General features: G+C 49.9%; 2 protein-coding genes across 11 annotated transcripts in view; both read left to right on the top strand.

Moving 5' to 3' along the window:
• PLEKHA4 (pleckstrin homology domain containing A4) overlaps window positions 1–2786 on the top strand; it is a 31036-nt gene extending 28250 nt beyond the window's left edge. For all 10 annotated transcript variants that reach the window (XM_068529429.1, XM_068529426.1, XM_068529425.1 and 7 more), the window contains 3 exons: window positions 1440–1498; window positions 1908–2020; window positions 2322–2786. In XM_068529429.1, coding sequence (XP_068385530.1) covers window positions 1440–1498; window positions 1908–2020; window positions 2322–2584 — 435 coding nt within the window. In that variant the 3' untranslated portion in view covers window positions 2585–2786. The remainder of the gene's footprint in view (window positions 1–1439; window positions 1499–1907; window positions 2021–2321) is intronic.
• A 34-nt stretch (window positions 2787–2820) lies between these two features.
• On the top strand, window positions 2821–19499 carry HSD17B14 (hydroxysteroid 17-beta dehydrogenase 14). The gene is made up of 9 exons (XM_068529433.1): window positions 2821–3352; window positions 3856–3894; window positions 4085–4167; window positions 4687–4753; window positions 8147–8238; window positions 18439–18543; window positions 18796–18863; window positions 18980–19076; window positions 19167–19499. Exons 1-9 carry the CDS (start codon window positions 3265–3267, stop codon window positions 19338–19340), a joined length of 813 nt encoding a protein of 270 aa, XP_068385534.1. The 5' UTR covers window positions 2821–3264; the 3' UTR covers window positions 19341–19499.
• The last annotated feature ends 412 nt before the right edge of the window (window positions 19500–19911 follow it).

Here is a 19911-nt window from a genome sequence, read left to right as displayed (position 1 = left end):
GACCGCCAGGGAGTTCCCCATGGATGGTTTCATCTTAGACTTTTCTAGGGAGGAATTAGACAAGTGGGGTGATTTTACAGTTGGGATTGTTTTTGTAAACAGGGAGCATCTCAAGTCAGCTGAACACCAAACATTTATCTCTATGTCTAGCTAGTCTGGGGGCGACAAAGAGTTCAGCTAATCATTTATGACAAAAGGAATGTGAATGTGGAGGGTCTGTTTCTGGCCTTGTCACAGGTAAACGGGGTGGGGGGGTCATCTGTGAATCTTGTCGATGAAAATTCTATTAAAAACAAGTTAACAAGAAAAAAAGGGAATTTTATTTGAGCCAAACAGGATTGTAACCTGGGAGACTCTCAGAAAGCTCTGAGAACTGTTCCATGTGTTAGAAGTCAAAAGGCACACTCATATCCATTTTCCAGACAAAGGATCGTACATCAAAATGACATACTGATGGGCTTCCCTGGTGGCGCAGTGGCTGGGAAGTCGCCTACCAATGCAGGGGACACGGGTTTGAGCCCTGGTCTGGGAGGATCCCACATGCCGTGGAGCAACTAGGCCCGTGCGCCACAGCTACTGACCCTGCGCTCTAGAGCCCGCATGCCACAGCTACTGAGCCCACATGCCACGGCTACTGAGCCTGCGTGCCACGGCTACTGAGCCTGCGTGCCATGGCTACTGAAGCCCACGCACCTAGAGCCCGTGCTCCGCAGCAGGAGAGGCCATAGCAGTGAGAGGCCCGCGCACCGTAACAGGAGTGGCCCCTGCTCACCCCAACCGGAGAAAAGCCCAGCACAGCAGCGAAGACCCAATGCAGCCAAAAAAATTAAGATAAATAAAATAAATAAATGTAAAAAAATAATAATAACTTAAAAAAAAATGGCATACTGATATTTTTACATAAAAAGTTCACCAAGGATACATAGTCTAGGGAAGAACATACAAAGCCAGCAGCAAGTCACCATGATCTTCTACAGAGTTGGGAAAGAATACTGTTCCTTTAAGAAGTTACATTGGTAGTGTCGAAAGAAAGGGGAAAAAAAATGATCTTTACGATAGAGCAGGCACTGCCATCTCTGAGGAGCTCTGGTTAATGTGTAATGCAGATGCACACTGCACATTAGGGAGGGAGGGAGGAGACTCAAGCACACAGAGAGAATTTTGTGTTTAATTTTTCTTGTCCTGTCTTAAAATAGCAATTTTACTTCATCAGTCTTATCTAAGTCATATAGAGAAGAGGGGTTCTTTGCAGTAAGCCTTTTACCAGAATGCAGAAGGGCTGGGGGGGGTGGCGGCCTTGTTTTCCAGGAGCTCAGGTAAAGTTAAAAATTGGCAGTGTCTTTGGGGCAGTTTTATCCCCTTTCTGAGCCCCTTCACCCTCAAAATGAGAACATGAGGACTTCCAGATGAGGAATTCTAATGCCCCAATTCCTTTGCAGCCTGTCTTGGGACACTCAGGAGCCCAGAAATGGCTTAGAAGCTCGGGGTCCTGGAGCAGGTAAGGAATTGGAGATCGGGGCCAGGAGCAGGGAAATCAGCAAAGGGGAGGAGAGTAGCATTGCTATTAATGTCTCCTGAGTACTCGTGAGTACTAAAGTACAGATCGCAGAGTCTTTTAGAGACGCTTGAGTTCCTGAGGAATCAGAAAGCCCTAGTTCGCAGTGAGAACTGCAGTTCCTTGGTCGATATCAAACTCCGCCCCTCCGTCAGGAAATCAGAGAAAATTTCCGGCAACCGGACTACAAATCCCACAATGCATGCGGGCTTTTAAAAAGAGGGTCGCGCCCAGTTTAAAATCCTTTAGAGACACGTGCTAGGGACTACAACTCCCAGAAGGACACGCGGGGCACTGTGGTCCTTACTGTACCGGTTAATTATACAAGTTCCCCAAATCTCTTTCTTTCTAGTCCAAGGAACACCACCCCTTATTTGCCGACATCCGAAGGGCACCGGGAGCGAGTTCTCAGCCTCTCTCAAGCCCTGGCCACTGAGGCGTCGCAGTGGCACAGAATGATGACAGGTGAGAATGGGCTGGGGACTTTGGGCTCCTGGGTTTTAGGGAAGAGGGAGTCGGAGGCCTGGAATCGTAGGTGCTGATGGGTAGGGGTCTGAGGAATCCTTTATCTTTATGAGGAAAGAGCTGGACAGGGCTTGGGAGTTCTAGATCCCAGGAAGGAGGGGCCCAGGGTCCAGGAATTCTGGGTCTGGGAGAGGAGGGAGCTGGGAGGTCGGACTCCTAGGTCTGAGAGGAAAGGCCTGGGGGAGTCTGGACTTCTGGGTCCCAGAGTTTGCCATTCTCATACCCCATTCGTCCTCTCCAGGTGGAAATTTGGAGTCTCGAGGAGACCCTCTTCCCCCTGCCCCGCCGCCTCCGTCAGAGCCCCCGCCCCAGGTGTCCTCCCCCCCAAGATCTCCTCCAGCTGCCAATTCCCGCTCCTCGGGGTTCTCCCGCAGAGGTAGTGGGCGCGGCGCAGGCCCCGCCTCCTGGGAGCCGACGTGGGATTCCGGGATCGCCCCTCCCGCCCTAACCCAAGACGAGGGGGCGTGGCCTCTTCGAGTCACTCTGCTGCAGTCCAGCTTCTGACCCGCCTAAAAGTGGCAACCAATCAGAGAGTGAGGGCGTGGCCTGGAGGTACCTCCCGGGGATCTGGAGCCTCTCCGGGAACCTGGGGGCGTGACCTGGTCCCCTCAGGTGGCCTAGAAGGGGAGGGGTTTCTATGGCCAAAGTTTGGTTTTCCCAACACTTGTCCAGATTTGGATTAAAACTTTGAACTTTTAGTCAAGAACTTTCTGTCTGTTTGAGGTTGTTACACTGGTGTCTCTGAGGGGTAGAGCCGGAGTCGTGGGCTTCTGGGCCCCGAGGGAGGAGGGGACAAGGACCTCGGACTTGTAGGTCTGAGGAAGGAGGAAGCTCGGGGTCCAGATTACTGGTTCTGAGGGAGGAGGGGGCTGGAGACCCGGATTCCTGGATCTGAAAGAAGAGAAGACTAGGGACCTGGAGTTTTGGGTCCGAGGGCAGAGGGGGCCAGACGCCAGGAATACTGAGTTTGAGGGAGGCGGAGTTTGGGGATCCGGACCTCTGGGTCTGAGGGAGGACGGGGCTGGGACCAACCTTCCAGGCTTCTGGCTTTCCTGGCAACGCCCCCCAGGGCCGGGCTTCCAGGATCCAGCCCCTATTTACCGTTCGACCCCACGACCTCACCGGACTTTGAGGTGGATAGAAGCCTGGAGTGAGTGACAGAGGGAGAGACAGTCTCACGCGGAATGGCAACGGGAACGCGCTATGCTGGGAAGGTGGTCGTCGTGACCGGGGGCGGGCGCGGCATCGGAGCCGGGATCGTTCGAGCCTTCGGTGAGTGGGGTCTGGCTGGCTCTGAATATTGGGAGTCTGGGAGAGGAGGGACCCTGGGGGGATAATTAATGGGTGTGGAAAGAAGTATCTTCTGTACTGGAATCTAGATTCTTATAAAATCCCATTTGCAAAGTTAATGAAAAGATAGGCAGTGGTAGCCTGGGGCCTGAGATTTTGGCGGATTTCCAAATGCCATTGACTCCCTTTCTGCGGTCTCAGTAATAGCTACAAAACGGGTGGTTTGGGGGAACATGCCTCTTGCAGATTTAGGGTTTACTCTGGAAGCCAGGGATGGAGGCTCAGCAGCTCCAGCAAGCACCTGGAGCAGCCAAGGAGAATATGTGTCAAAACTTCTGCCCTTTGTCCTAGGGGATTATCATGAGACTTTGGGGTCACGAGGGGAGCATAGTGGGAGACGGCCCCACTTCAGGTGGCCACTAGAGGGCAGCAGAGGGCTTCGCAAAGGCCTGTGCTGGGGTAACCTGTTCTCTTCCCATCCTCAGTGGAAAGCGGTGCCCAAGTGGTTATCTGTGACAAAGATGGTAAGTGAGGGTCCTTCAGTCCTCACCCCCACCCCTCCAGGAGGAGTCCAAGCCCCCAGACCCTTCCTCTCTCAGACCCAGGAGTCCAAACCCCTGGCCCTCTCCTTCCTCAGACCCAGGAAACCAGGTCCCCAGCCTCCTCCTCCCTCAGACCCAAGAGTCCAGACCCCCAGCCCTTCTCTTCCTGCAGAGTCCGGGGGTCGGGCGCTGGAGCGGGAGCTTCCTGGCACTGTCTTTCTGCCCTGTGATGTGACTCAGGAGGAAGATGTGAGGGTGAGCGTATTTTCTGTCCCTACCCCCGGTATCTCCAATTGTTTCTCCACCCCGCCGCAGGCTTTTGCACATGCTGTTCCCTCTGCCTTTCCCCCTTCTCCTGGCTAAATTGTACCCGTCCCAGAGGTTTCAGCTCAGTATCATTTCAAGGCTTTCCCTAACTCTGCCGGCCAGGTCCTGTGTCTCCTGGGAAGATTCTCCTTTATCTCCCACTCCTTCAAGGCTCTTGTCACACCTGTCATGTGGATTGGGACAAATAAATTCCTCACAGTGGGTCTCTTTCTGTAAGAGTTTTTCTCTTTCCTCAGGGTTTCTAGTCCTCTTTAGCCAGTATCTCTGACATCTGCCCCTGCACCGCAGCCCCAGGTTTCTGGAGTAGTGACCACAGTGTGAATGTCACCAGCCCTCTGGTCTCTGGCCCCTCAGCTGTGACTCCTGTCCCCACCTCGCTTTTGGGACCCTCGGCTCCACAAGGCCTGGTGCCAGCACTGCTCATTCACAAGATATCTTTCTCCCCAGACCCTCATTTCTGAGACCATCCACCGTTTCGGCCGCCTGGATTGTGTAGTCAACAACGCTGGCTACCGTGAGTCATGAGTCCTGAGGGCTGTTCTCCACTGGTGTCAACCCACCTCCTGGCTTCCCACCCCAATGCTGGCTCTGTTCCATCCCTGCTGTGTGCCCCCAGGCCTGTGCCCTTAGCCCTTTTATGCATCCGTTTCTACATTTCTAAAATGAAAATCACCATCCTTGTCATCATTATAGGGTCATTGTGAGTATTGAATAGTGTAGCTGCTCAACCTCATAATTACCGGAACTGTCTTGGGCAAATAGCTGCCATCTTGTAGCCTCAGTTTCTTATCTATGAAGTGAGACTGATGGCCCTTCTCTTTTTCCATGACTGAGAAGATGTACTCTCTACACATGGTCTATAGGGCTTGGTGTGGAGGTTTTGAAGGGAAATTGCCATCAGCTTCATGCTTACCCTTCATAAGAATGCCTCACATTGGTAAACCGAAGCTCAGAGAGGTGAACTGATTGGACTGGGGTCACACAGCAAGGCCATGGTAGAAAGAAGCCTCTCTTATTGGCTGGGCAACTTTGAGCAATTGACTTACCCTCTCTGGGCTGCACTTCCCTTCTCTTGTTGTAAGAATTTAGAGACGGCAGATACTAGTGCATCTTTTCTCTCTGTGTCCTTGATCCTTTCAACAGATATTTATTGAGCATCTACTATGCCGCACATTCTGTCCTAGGGACTGGGGATTTAGCAGTGAACAAAATTGACCAAGCATTCCTGTCCTCATGGGATTCACACTGTGGAGTAAGGAAATAGACAAGAAAAGACAGATACAGTTAATCCTCATTATTCGCGGATTCCATATTTGCGAACTCACCTCCTTGCAAGGTGGGTTGTAACCCCAGAATCAGTACTCACTGCGCTTTCCCGGTATTCACGGACATGCGCAGAGAGGCAAAAATTTGAGTTGCTCGTAGCACATGTTCCCAGCTAAGGTCAAACATGGTGATGCTCTGCCCTCTGGGTTCAGCTTTCAAACAGAGAGATGCCCAGAGGCGGAGACGGGAGAGGGCAGTGTCTGTAAGGAGCTCCCTCTGGGGCCAGCTGGATGGGTTTGAATCCCAGCTCTGGCATGTGTGAATGGGGCAGCCTCAGGCAAGTCACTTAACACTTCCTTATTTGCAAAATAAATAAAATAGAGTCTGCCAGTATGGGTTGTTTTTAGGAGTTAAGATTATAATATTTATGTTAGATAGCCATATAACTATATACATATACATATGTACATATATACATACACATATATGTCCTGTCTTAGTCTGTTCATGCTGCTATAACAGAAATACCATGGGCTGGGTGGCTTAAATGACAAACATTTATTTCTCACAGTTCTGGAGGCTGGAAAGTCCAAGATCAAGTCAGAAGCAGATTTGGTGTCTGGTGAGGGCCTGCTTGCTGGGACCTCACATGGTGGAAGGAACGAAGGACCTCACGGGGGTCTCTTTTATAAGGGCACTAATCCCATTCAAGAGGGAGCCATCCTCATGACTTAACTCCCACAGAACCCCACCTCCAAATACCATCACATTGGAGGTTAGGATTTTAACATATGGAATTTGGGGAGGGGGACACAAACTTTCAGTTAATAGCATATATATGTTATAATGTAATATTATATGTATGTATTTCCCCTAGGAGCAATGGGTCAATAGTCACTAATTCAGTGTTCACTGTGACTTTGTGGACTACAGCTGCCTCAAATAAGGAGAATTGATTGTATATATTAGCATGTCTGGTAGTGATAAAGGCTGTGAAGAAAAATAAATCTGATTGAGGGCTTAGAGAATGGCAAGGGCTGTTTTGGACAGAGGGTCTGGGGTGGATTCTCTGAAGATGTTTGAACTGTTCTCTGAAGGAAGCAAGGCCATAAGCCCTGGGTCTCCAGGAGGAATAATCCAATATTTCATTAACTTTCCATTGTCTTGTTTCCCATCTCTCTGTCCCTTCATCCACTTTGACTCTTAAAGCCTTTGGAAGGTTCAGGGTCCATTTTTCCCAGTTTCTTTTTCTTTTTTTTCCTGTTCTTACTCCTATCTTTCCTGCTTCTTTTCTTCTGAATGTTGCTTTGTCTGTCCCTCTTCCATCCACCCAGTTCTTTCTATTTTTTTAAAAAATATTTATTTGGCTGCGCTGGGTCTTAGTTGCGACACGTGGGATCTTTTAGTTGTGGCTTGTGGGATCTAGTTCCCAGACCAGGGATCGAAGCCAGGCCCCCTGCATTGGGAGTGCAGAGTCTTAACCACTGGACCACCAGGCAAGCCCCCTCTTTCTATTTCTTTAACAAACACATTTATAGTACTAAGTGTCAGGCACAAATATTGACTTGTGAAATTTCTAAGCCTGAGAACAAAGTGTTATCCTCATTCTGCAGATGAGGAAACAGGCACAGAGGGGCAAAGTGACTCGCCTAAAGTCACACAGCCAAGAAGTATCAGAGCTAAGATTTGAACCCAGGCCTTCTGGCCCTGAGACTGGTTTTTTGTTTGTTTGTTTGTTGTTTTTTCTTTTGCTGCTCCTTTTAATTTTTTAAATATTTGTTTATTTATTTGGTTGCACCAGGTCTTAGTTGCGGCTCCAGGGCTCCTTTAGTTGCCGCTTGCCAGCTCCTTAGTTGCTGCATGCAAACTCTTAATTGCGGCAGGCATGTGGGATCTAGTTCCCTGACCAGGGATCAAACGTAGGCCCCCTGCATTGGGAGCGCAGTCTTATCCACTGCGCCACCAGGGAAGTCCCCGCTCCTTTTAATTTTTTTTATTGAAGTATAGTTAATTTATAGTCTTATGTTAGCTTCAGGTGTACACCATAGCGATTCAGTATTTTTGCAGACTGTATTCCATTACAGGTTACTTCAAGATAATGGCTATAATTCCCTGTGCTATACTGTATATCCTTGTTGCTTATCTACTTTATACATAGTAGTTTGTATCTGCAGTAGTTTGTATACTCCTAATTTGTCCCTCTCCCGTTCCTTCCCCCCTTCGGTAACCACAAGTTTGTTGTCTATATCTGAGTCTGTTTCCATTTTGCATATATATTTACTTGTATTATTTGTGAGATTCCGCATATAAGTGATAGCATACAGTTTTTGTCTTTCTCTGACTTATTTCACTAAGCATACTCTTCTCTAGGTTCATCCATGTTGCTGCAAATGGCAATATTTCATTCTTTCTTTTAAGGCTAATATTCCAAGTGCACATACAAACCACATCTTCTTAATCCAATTTTGAGACGACTTTTTAAGTAACCACTATGCAGCCTCCTTTCCTTTTCAGGACCCCTGACCCTCTTGTCTGCCACTCCTCCCCCCTGCACCCCGCAGTGCCTATCTCCCTTCCCTGCTCTCCTGTCTTCGTGGTGCCCTCGTCCTCTCCTCTCTCTCTCTTCCTCCCCCACCCTTAGATCCACCTCCGCAGTGGCCCGAGGAGACCTCTGCCCAGGGCTTCCGGCAGCTGCTGGAGCTGAACCTGCTGGGGACGTACACCCTGACCACGGTGAGCAGCCGCCTGACAGTGAGATTGTCAGACCCACTTTGTCTCAGAGCCAAATGTTTTCTGTGCCTTGCTTTGATCTTATTCCAGAAGGACTCCATTTCTGTAGAAAAGAAATGCATGCAGATCCCTACATCTGGCCAAAGCTACCTGTGTTGCTACATAGCCCGGTCTTCTTAGGAACCTTCCAGAACCTTCCAAAGTGGTGTGGTGGTAGTGGTGGGGGATGTTAAGGATCTGAAGAAAGGAGTTAGGACAAGGAATCAGTAATAGACAGTTACAGCTTTGCTACCCAGTGAATAGCTATTAGGAGCAAAGAGTATCTCCTTCTACCTCTACGCCTTTCCTCTGAATCTTCCCAAAATCGCTTCCTACTTACTATCTCAGTTCAAATACCATCTCTTCAGAAAGGCCTTTCCTGACTACCCTTGCTCATATGGCACCTACATGTACATATTCGTTCTCTACGATAATAACTTACTTTCATCAAAGTGCTTTTTATTTATTTAATTTATCATCATAATACTTTTTTTTTTTTTTTTTTTTTTGCTGCGCTGCGGGACTTGTAGGATCTTTGTTCCCCGACCAAGGATCGAACCCGTGCTTCCTGCAGTGGAAGCGCAGAGTCCTAACCACTAGACCGCCAGGGAATTCCCCATTATAATACTTTTAAAAAATAATTAATTAATTAATTTATTTTTGGCTGCGTTGGGTCTTCATTGCGGCGCGCCGGCTTTCTCCAGTTGTGGCGAGTGGGGGCTACTCTTTGTTGCAGTATGTGGGCTTCTCATTGCGGTGGCTTCTCTTTGCTGCGGAGCGCGGGCTCTAGAGCGCGCGGACTTAGTTGCCGCGCCCGCGCGGGCTTAGTTGCCCCGCGGTATGTGGAATCTTCCCGGACCAGGGATCGAACCCGTGTCCCCTGCATTGGCAGGCGGATTCTTAACCACTGCACCACCAGGGAAGCCCCCATTCTGTCATTCTTGCTTCTTGTTGACTCCTCGCTTTTTCTTTTGTTTACCTTTTCTGGAGTATTTGAAAACAAATCTCAGATATCATTATTTCACCCATAAATAAAATAATTCAGTATGATCTTTACTAGATAAGGTTTTTTTTTTTTTTTAAAGTGTGTATCTGTGTGCTCTTTTAGACAGGGTGGGTGGTCAGAAGGCTTCTCTAAGAGGTGACATTTGAGTCAAGACCCCAAGGAGGTATGTGGGCAATTGCGGTCCAGCAGAGGAACAGCCAGTGCAAAAGCCCTGGGGTGGGAATGCTTGGCGTGTAGGAGGGACAGCGAGGAAGGCAGCGTGACTGAAGCAGACGAAGCAGCGAGAGGCTGGAAGTTGAGGGCAGATCGTGCTGGGTGTTGTAAACCACGGAGAGGACTTGGCTTTGACACTGTCTGAGCTGGGAGCCATAGAGTGTTCGGAGCAGAGGAACTCGAACTGCTGTTAAGTGGGATCTGGTGCCATCTGGTGGCCGCGTGGGGAACAAAGTGGGGGGCAAGGGCAGAGGCCGGGAAGCCAGTGAGGAGGTGACGATGGGATGGTCCAGGCCAGAGGAGGTGATGTTGGATCCCACCAGGCTGGTGGCTGTGGATTTGGTGAGAAATGGTCTGATTCTGCATACATTTTTTTCATAAGTTTTTCTGTTTATTTATTTATTTATTTATTTATTTATTTTTATTTGGCTGCCTCGGGTCTTAGTTGTGGCACGCGGGATCTTAATTGCAGCGAGCGGGCTCTTCATTGCTGCTTGCGGGCTTCTCTCTAGTTGTGGTGCTGGGACTCCAGAGTGCATGGTCTCAGTAGTTGCCGTGTTAGGGCTCTCCAGTTGTGGCACGCGGGCTTAGTTGCCCTGTGGCATGTGGGATCTTAGTTCCCTGACCAGGGATCGAACTCGAGTTCCCTGCGTTGGAAGGCGGATTCTTAACCACTGGACCACCAGGGAAATCCCTGGATGCATTTTAAAGGTAGGCTTGTTAAGATTTCCTTATAGACTAGATGTGGCGGCAGACTTGAGAAAGAAAGGAGTGGGTGGGGTTTTTGTTTGTTTGTTTGTTTCCCCCAACCCCAATCCCCAGCAACCGGCAGGAGGGCGTTGCCATCTGCTGCCCTGGGGAAGCCCGGGGAGGAGCAGGCGGGGTGGGGGGCTGTCGAGTGAGAGATGCCGCCCAGACATCTGCGTGCGGGCCATGGGTCTAGGGCAAAGGTTGAGGCCTGGAGACATCAGTTTGGAGCGCACCAGCTTGAGGCTAGAGGAGCTCAGGAAAGCGAATGTAAACAGAGGGGAGAGGGGCATGGAGTGGGTCAGGGGTCACCTGTGTGGAGAAGCTCAGGTGCTTCCCCAGATCTCATCCGAAATCCAGGTGAAATATCCCCGGGCCGTTGGATAATCTGTCTCTCAACCAATCAACCCTGGCTGCTGTCCCCAGCTGTTCACCTTCTAAGATTGGCACCTCCTGGGAATTCCCTGGCTGTCCAGCGGTTAGGACTGCGCGCTTTCACTGCGGAGGGCACGGGTTAAATCCCTGGTCTGGGAACTAAGATCCCGCAAGTCAGTGGTACGTGGCCAAAACAATAATAATAAAGATTGGCACCTCTGTACAATAAGGCATGCACACACCACAGCCCGTAAAAGGTATGTGTGTGTGTGTATTCTTTTTTCCCTTCCTTGGCCATGCCGGCGGCATGTGAGATCTTAGCTGCCCCACCACGGACCGAACCTGAGCCCCTTGCATGGGAAGCACGGAGCCTTAACCACTGGACCACCAGGGGTTTCCCGTGTGTGTGTGTGTGTGTGTGTGTGTGTGTGTGTGTGTTTCTTTCTCTCCCTCCCTCATTAATTGCCAGCATTTTTAAAAAGAGAGAAATTTCTCACAAACAACTGGATTTCTGGTTTCTCTTGAAAAGTTGTCCAACTGGACCCATGGCAAGGGCGACAGTCTGCTAAATGTGGCCTGGCTCCCCACTGTACCCCAATCCCCAGCTCTCCCTCCTTGGCCTCCTGACTCTGGTACCTGTGAGTGGCTGGTGCAGAAGCCTCACATGAGGGTCTAGATCTGGGGTCCACCTGCCTGGGTTCTCTGTCACTTCCTACTTGTAACATCAGGCAAGATACTCAGTCTCTCTGCACCTAGGTTTTCTCATCTGTAGAAGAGGCTAATAGTGGTAGCTTATTTACAGCGTTGTCCTGAGAATTGAATGAGATTAAATTAAATACCCACAAAGCCCTTAGAACATACCTGGCACAGAGTTTACTGTCTGCAAGGTATTATTGTTTATCGCGAACCTTGCCCCATTCTGTTTCTTGCGGCCAATCCACCTCACTCAGTTTGCAGTCTCTGAGATACATATTGGGCAAATGAATCCTGGGAGAAGTAGAAGGGAAAAGGTGAAGTTTGAGCTGAACCTTGAATGGGAGGGAAGGAAGTAGAGAAGTAGGACACACGGTGTTTCACTTGTCAAAAGAGTGTGCAAAGGCCCTGGGGCAGAAACCACCTGGGTGTATTTTAAGAACAGGAGAGCTTCCATCTCCATGTCCCTTTAGCAATTATAAGCATTTTGTTAAGCTTGTTCTATCCATTGCCTCCTGCCATCCCCTACCCAGACATCATATAATTTCATTAGTAAGAATTTCATAAATACTACCAATAGATTAGAACGTTTATTTATTTTTATTTTGGCATAATTTAAGACTTACAAAATATTGCCCGGATAATACAGAGAAGTCCTGTATATGCAGACTCCCCGTTGTTAACATTTTACCACATTTGCTTTATTCTTCTATCTCTCTATTTGAGAGTAAGTTGCAAGCATGATGTCTATTTACCCTTCAGTGCTTTGGAGGGTATTTCCTAAAAACTAGAACATTCTCTTACACAATCATAGTAACATTAACATTGATATCATGATCTTAGCTAATCTAGAGACTTTCTTATTCAGATTATTACAATTCTTATCACAGTACCATTGCCACACCTGTGTTAGTTGGGGTTCCCCCAGAAGCAGAGTCCAGGTGGGGATTGAAGGGCAGGATGGATGGAAGGCGATCCCAGGAATCGCTGCCTTCAGCCTGGGGAGTAGTTGCCAGGCAGCTGATGAAGGGCGTCACCAAGCAAGTTACCACCAGGTGGGGCACCATCCCCTGGGGGCACTCTGGGAGCAGCGAGAAATATCCACCTCAGAGTTATCCCCCCATCTAAGAGGCAAGGGAGAGCCAAATATTGTTTTAACTTAAAAATACACTTGGGGGTCTTCCCTGGTGGTCCAGTGGTTAGGACTCCATGCATTCACTGCCAAGGGCCTGGGTTCAATCCCTGGTCTGGGAACTAAGATCCTGCAAGCAGTGTGGGGTGACCAAAAAAAAAAAAAACATTTAACTTCATGTTAATAATTAAAATTAAGACTTTTTTACATGACCAAATTACTATTAGATTTCCTAAGAAAATTAACAGTAATTTCTTAATACCATTTAATACCCAAGCCCTATTTAAATTCACCTAGTTGTTCCCAAATGTCTTATTACAGTTGGTTTGTTCACACCAAGCTCCAAAGTCTGCCGATTGCATTTGGTTTTTCAGAAGGCAGAGACTTTTGTCTGCTTCTTCCTGCTTCTATCCCAGTGCCTGTTGTAAAGAAATTTGTCAACATGTGTAGGTTGCTGCCATTATCACCATTGTCATTATTAGAGCCATCACCACCATCATCATCATCAGCATCATTGCCGTCATCACCATCATCATCATTATAACCATCATCACCATCACCATCACCATCATCACCATCATTATCATCATAATCATCACTGCCATCACCACCCTCATCATCATTATAATCATCACCACCATGACTGCCATCACCATCACTGTCATCATTATTAAACCATCATCATTACCATCTTCACCATCATTGCCATCATCATCATTGTAACCATCACCACCATCACTGCCATCACCATTATCATCATCATTATTTACCACCATCATCATGACCATCTTCACCATCATTGCCATTACCACCATCATCGCCATCATCACCATCATCGCCATCATCACCATCATTCCCATCACCACCATGACTGCCATCATCATCATCATCATCATTTACCACCATCATTACCATCTTCACCATCATTGCCATCATCACCATCATCATCATTATAACCATCACTGCCATCATCATCATCATTATTAAATCATCATATTACCGTCTTCACCATCATTGCCATCATCCCCCCATCATTATCATCATTACCTTCATCACCATTATCATCATCATCACCACCAATGTCCCTTGAAAGCTCTTTAAATGTTGATTCTGGGACCCCAGCCCTCCTGAATCAGAATCTCTGGGTCGGGCTTCCCTGGTGGCGCAGTGGTTAAGAATCCGCCTGCCAATGCAAGGGACACGGGTTCGAGCCCTGGCCTGGGAAGATCCCACATGCCGCGGAGCAACTAAGCCCGTGCGCCACAACTACTGAACCTGAGCTCTAGAGCCCGCAAGCCACAACTACTGAGCCCACGTGCCACAACTACTGAAGCCTGCATGCCTAGAGCCCGTGCTCCACAACAAGAGAAGCCACGACAATGAGAAGCCTGCGCACCGCAACAAAGAGTAGCCCCCACTCACCGCAATTAAAGAAAGCCCGCGCGCAGCAACAAAGACCCAACACAGCCAAAAAAAATAAATTAAAAAAAAAAAAAAAAGAATCTCTGGGTCTTTGGCCTCCCTGGTGGATTCTGACACAAGCCAAAGTTAGCCATTCCCTAAGCTAGAGAAAACAACAGAGGAATTAGGGATATTTATATAGTTAAGGAAATGAGATCTTGTCAGTAGGGATCACAGAAGATGTTTGAGCGCAGGAGTGTCCATTGTAGACTCTCAGAGCTGGATTGGTTCCTAGAGACCTATCCATTCGTTCATCTATTTAGTCATCGAAGACTGACCAAGCATTCGTAGGTGCTGGGGATACACCACGTGGTCTTTGCCCTTGTGGAGTTTATAGTCATAGGGCAGCCAAGTGTTACTAAATAAACAAGAGACGAGTTTATATGGGTGACTGTGTTCTGGTGCTGGTTTGTTCTGGGGGTCAGGGTAGGCTTTTTGGAGGAAGTGAAACATGAATGACATTAACTAGGGGAGAGGTGGGGCAGAGGGAGGGAGTCAGGCCATTAAGAGTCCAGTGGGTCCTTGATGGAGCTACACGGAGATGCAGGTGTTCCTGGCAGAGAACAGCCTGTGCAGAGGCCTGGCCGTGGGAGAGAGTTAGGAGCTCTCAAGGTGCTGAATGCAGTGAGTGAAGGGGGTGGTACAGGAGGGGGTTGGGGGGCAGATATATCAGGCTTGGATGGCCATGCTGAGGCATCTGGTCTTGACCTCAAGAGCAAAAGGAAGCCATAGAAGATATCTGAGCAAGGAAGTGATGTGAGCCCATTAATACTAACAGATCATTAGTAGTAACAGATCATTCTGTCTCTTGTATGAGGAACAAATCTGTGGGCAAAGTGGGGTGAGAATTCGTATCAGGAGATGATCGCACTTGTGCACGTGAGAAGAGGTGGCCTTCAAGGCCTCACACACTCTGGCCCCTGTTGCTCCTCTGATCTCACTTCCCACCGCAGTGGCCTCGTTGCTGCCAAACACACCCAGCCTGGTTCTGCCTCAGGGCCTTTGCACTCGCTGTTCCCTCTGCCCAGCATGGTTTTCTCTAAGAAATGCCTACAGCTCACACCTGGACTCAAAATGCTCAAATCTGGGACTTCCCTGGTGGCCCAGTGGTTAAGACTCCACGCTTCCACTGCAGGGGGCATGGACGGGTTCAATCCCTGGTCCAGGAACTAAGATCCCGCAAACTGTGAGGAGAGGCCAAAAAAAAAAAAGAATGAAAAAAAAAAATCTCAAATCTCACCTTCCCAAAGCCCTCCCTTGGGCACCCTGTTTGAAACTGCACCCAGCCCAACACTACCATTCCCCCTCCTCCTGCTCTCCTTCTTGTTTCATATCCCTAATTACACTCTAGAACATTCCATAGTGCACTTGTATCTGTTTCTTGCTGCCTCCCCATGGAACTTGGGCTCCACGAGGGCAGAAATCTCTCCCGGTCTTGTTTCCTGCAGTATCCCCAGCATTTACCCCAGTACCTGGCACATGATATATCCTCACGAAATGTTTGTTAAATGAATTAACGGGGCGGAGGGAATTGTAGAGATTCAAGAGCTCCTTGGTGATGGGTCTGATGAGGAATTGAGGGTGAGGGAGGCTCCAGAGGACCCCCAGATCTCCCGGGTCTCCGGCTTGAGAAACTGGGTGGGAGTGGGCCCCATGTCAGAGGCTGGGAACCAGGAAGAGGGGCAGATTTTAGGGGGAGACAATGGGGTAAGTTTTGCACTCAAGACATGGAGATGAAAATGCCCGAGGGGGCCAGGTCAGGAGCTCCAGAAGGGGGCTCCAAGGAAGATTTAGGAGATGCTGGTGGAAACCCAGCAAAGTGGGGGGGGGGGGTTGTCCCACGGCAGGGCGCGGAGAGCGAGAAGCAGACCCAGGAACCTGAACATTTAGGAGACCTGGAGTCAGGCCAGGGAGAGCCTGCAGGAGTTCTCTGAGCGAGCCAGGCTGTTTCAAATCGGGCGTCTGAAGGGAGGAAGGGAAGGAGGGACACGGGGAGTCTGCAGGTCTCTTACCAGCAGGTCCTTGATGCAGCTACACAGAGGTACAGGCGACCTTGGCAGGAGGAGTGGGGGAGGATGCCTGCCAAGGAATGCCTGGGTTAGGGTTGGAAAGGGGCCACAAGGAGTGTGGGACAAATATTTATTGAACGCTAGCTGTGTGCCCGGTGCTGGGATGAGGGTGGTGAATAAACCCGTCTCAGCCCCCATGGACCTCACCTTTGCAGGTTGGGGGAGGGGAGGGAGTTAAACAGCTGGGCAGGGAGTGATGAGGGTTAAGGAGAGAAATATGGCCAGGGCAGGGCCTGGGGAGGCAGGGTTTCAAGGCTGGTGAGAGCGAGGGGAGGCAGGGAGGAGAACAAAGTTGTCAGAAGTTTCTTTTTTAAAAAAAATTTTTTTTTTTTTTTAATGTGGACCATTATTAAAGTCTTTATTGAATTCGTTACAATATTGCTTCTGTTTTATGTTTTGGTTTTTTGGCTGCCAGGCATGTGGGATCTTAGCTCCCCGAGCAGGGATCGAACCTGTATCGCCTGCAGTGCAAGAGTGGAGTCTTAACCACTGGACCGCCAGGGAAGTCCCAAGTTGTCAAAAGTTTTTATTTGCTTATAGGTTTTGGTCTCAGATGGCCAAGCCACAAATACTGGCTCGTGACCGATCACGTGACCCTCTGAGCATCAGTCACCCTTTCACTCCTCAGTCTCCTCACCTGGAGGAAGGGGCTGTCGACTAGACCTTATTTTGGGGTTGTCGTGAGGATTAAATTAGCTAATCTGTGTAAAGAGCTGAGAACAGGACTTCCCTGGTGGCGCAGTGGTTAAGGATCCGCCTGCCAATGCAGGGGACACGGGTTGGAGCCCTGGTCCGGGAAGATCCCACACGCTGCGGAGCAACTAAGCCCGTGAGCCACGACTACTGAGCCTGCGCTCTAGAGCCCACGTGCCACAACTACTGAGCCCGCGTGCTACACTACTGAAGCTTGCGCGCCTAGACCCCATGCTCCGCAACAAGAGAAGCCACCGCAATGAGAAGCCTGCGCACTGCAATGAAGAGTAGCCCCCGCTCACCGTGACTAGAGAAAGCCCACGTGCAGCAACGAAGACCCAACGCTGCCAGAAATAAATAAATAAATTTATTAAAAAAAAAAAAAAGCTGAGAACAGGGGCAGGCACATAATAGATCCTCAATAAATTTCATTCATTGATGCCAAAGATATTTATTGAACACCTACTATGTGCCAGACACCTTAGTACGGGGGATGAATCAAAATAAGAAATTCCAACCGTCCCTCGTGGGTTTTTGCATTCTGGTGGGAGAGAAACAGAATAAGCAAATAAGTAAAGAAAAATATATGGCATGTCAGAAGGAGGTGTGTGACACAGGGAAAAGGAATCAGGAAGAGGGCTGGGGACCCAGGGGTAGGCAGGTTGCAGTTTTAAATAGAACAGTCAGGGAATCCTCACTGAGAAGATGACATTTGAACAGGATTTGAAGTTGCTGAGGGGATAGTATTGTCCCACTTTAGCCCTGAAACTGTGGACTGAATGTCCCATGTCCCCAGAAACCCTTCAGTCCTGGGCAAACTGGGGAAAGTTGGTCACCCTAGGAGTGAGTCACATGCTATGTCAGGAGAAACATTCTGAGCAGAGGGAACAGCAAATGCAAAGGCCCTGAGGTTGGAACTCGGGGAGTGTTTGAAGATACAGCACTGGGGACAGGGTGGAGGCCGTTTCTGAGGGAGTGGAGGTTAGAAAGAGCTGGTGGGGTGAACCGGAGAGAGAGAGCTAATTTAGCTTCCCATTCTGAGTATCCCTTGGGTGAGCCAGCTTGTGTCCATTAATCTTTCGTGGCAGGAACAGTCCTTGCCCAAGGCAAGCAAGGGGAGGGATAGAATTTGAGTTTATTCAAGGTCATGTGTAATGGAAGAACAGAGAGACCAGCTGGGAGGGAGAGAGAAGGAAAGGGAGAGAGAAAGAGTTGAGTTAGTTTAGGGACCTCCGGATAGCCAGGGGTTGCCAATTCTGGTGGCAGAATACGGAGTACATTTCATGAAGTCTTCCCATGGCACATTCTGACCACAGAGCTTTCCCTAAAACTCAGAGAAACCATCTTCCTCTCCACGGATAAAAGAGATTCCTCACATTTTTGTAAAATATGCAGCCATCTTGGTCTCTCTTGCATTTTCCTACATTGTTATGGACAGGAGTTTTGAGTAATATACAAAGGCCTAGAGAGAGAGACACAGGGACCCTGAGAGAGGGGGACAAGGACACAGAAAGGGGAGGCAGAGACAGAGAGAGAGGCAGGCAGTAGAAGAGACAGAAAAATCCCTTCCAGACAAGGAGAGACTCCTTAAGGGGTGAGACCCAGAGACCCTGAGGCAAACCAGAGAAGGTGCACCCAGAACCCTGACTGCTGTCCCTACAGGTACCCAGATCAACTAGTGAGCATACCTGGGAGATGGTCATCAGGATGCATTTCAACGGGGCAGGGGGAGATCCAGGGGCTTGGGTGGCTTACTCTGCCTTCTGTCTCCCCAGCTCGCCCTCCCTCACCTGCGCAAGAGCCGGGGGAATGTCATCAACATCTCCAGCCTGGTCGGGGCAATTGGCCAGTCCCAGGCAGTTCCCTATGTGGCCACCAAGGTACACCACCGAGGTACCCTGCCCCTTCCTTCAGGAGCCTCAGCCCTGAGGCACGGCCGCCACCTGTGACATGTTGTTATACATCAAGCGTCTCCCAAGAGACAGAGCCTGGTGCAGCCCAATGAAACCTGCAGGGAGAGCGTGACTTCCCTCTTCTGATGCCCCTGCTTGATGCCCCCTGGTTGGGAGGAGAGGACAAAAGGAACCTCATCTTCTCTGGTCTGAACTTTCTCCATGCCCCGTCTTCTGCAGGGGGCAGTAACAGCCATGACCAAAGCCTTGGCCCTGGATGAGAGTCAATATGGTGTCCGTGCCAACTGGTGAGCAGCTCCACGTGGGCTGAGAGTCTCCTGGAGGAGCTGGGAAGACTGGGAGTGAGCCCAAGAGGCAGTGTTTGCGGCAGACTTCCCTGACCCCCTCTCCTGCCTCACCCCAGCATCTCCCCAGGAAACATCTGGACTCCACTGTGGGAAGAGCTGGCAGCCTCAACGCCTGACCCCACAGTCACAATCCGAGAGGGCACGCTGGCCCAGGTAGGGGTGGGGGCCAGGGCCAGGTGGCATGGGGGTGGCGGTCAGGTGGTGGCTCCTCTTGACCCTCCTTTTCCCCTTGTCTCTCCCCAGCCCCTGGGCCGCATGGGCCAGCCAGCGGAGGTGGGGGCTGCCGCTGTGTTCCTGGCCTCCGAAGCCAGCTTCTGCACTGGGATTGAGCTGCTAGTGACTGGGGGTGCGGAGCTGGGGTATGGGTGCAAGGCAGGTCGGGGCGCCCCCGTGGAGGCCCCCACCATCCCTTCGTGATCTCCCACATTTCCACTTGGGCCTCCCTGACTAGGGCTCTCCCACCCAAAACTCAGTCTCCCAAATTCCAGTTTTCCCCCCCAACTCTAGACATCAAGCCCACTTACCAATGTGCCAAACCACCGCCCAGGTTCCCATAAAAGCGCTCTGCAGCCAGAAGGAGGAAGCCATCATTACATTTATTTTCGGCCCTTTATGAGTCCTACCACACCAGGACCCCGTCCCCCCGCCCCACCCAGCCCCACGCATTCCCACGCGTGGCCTGGACCCGAGGGACTACAACTCCCGGCAGGCTTTGCGGCAGGAGTCTGTAGCCAGGGTCTCCTGGGAAAAGTATTGCAGGTCGGCTTCGCCAGCACGCTAATTAAAAAGGCCCGTAGGGGAGAGTAAATTAAGCTCCGATTAGGAGATAATGGAGGAGGTAAAGCAAAAAGATCTGCGCTTTATTCTTGGCCCTTAGGGAAAAGGAGTTTTGACCTTGCTGCCCGCGGAGTAGGAGGGTGGCCAGCACCAAAAGTCCTGATGGAAGAGAAAGCCGGGCGTTGAAACTCCCGGGTCAGAAGGAGGAAAG

Source organism: Eschrichtius robustus, chromosome 19 (assembly GCF_028021215.1).
Source record: "Eschrichtius robustus isolate mEscRob2 chromosome 19, mEscRob2.pri, whole genome shotgun sequence".
In the NCBI taxonomy this organism is placed as follows: domain Eukaryota; kingdom Metazoa; phylum Chordata; class Mammalia; order Artiodactyla; family Eschrichtiidae; genus Eschrichtius; species Eschrichtius robustus.
Note: the sequence above shows the minus strand (reverse complement) of the source record. Positions and strands in the feature narration are given on the sequence as shown.

What these genes read in the sequence shown, in the direction of transcription:
- HSD17B14 (XM_068529433.1), top strand. Translation starts at nt 3,265, where the DNA reads ATGGCAACGGGAACGCGCTATGCTGGGAAGGTGGTCGTCGTGACCGGG. An exon ending in GGTTATCTGTGACAAAGATG is followed by an intron (nt 3,895 to 4,084) that starts GTAAGTGAGGGT and finishes CTCTTCCTGCAG; the next exon opens with AGTCCGGGGGTCGGGCGCTG. An exon ending in TATGGTGTCCGTGCCAACTG is followed by an intron (nt 18,864 to 18,979) that starts GTGAGCAGCTCC and finishes GCCTCACCCCAG; the next exon opens with CATCTCCCCAGGAAACATCT.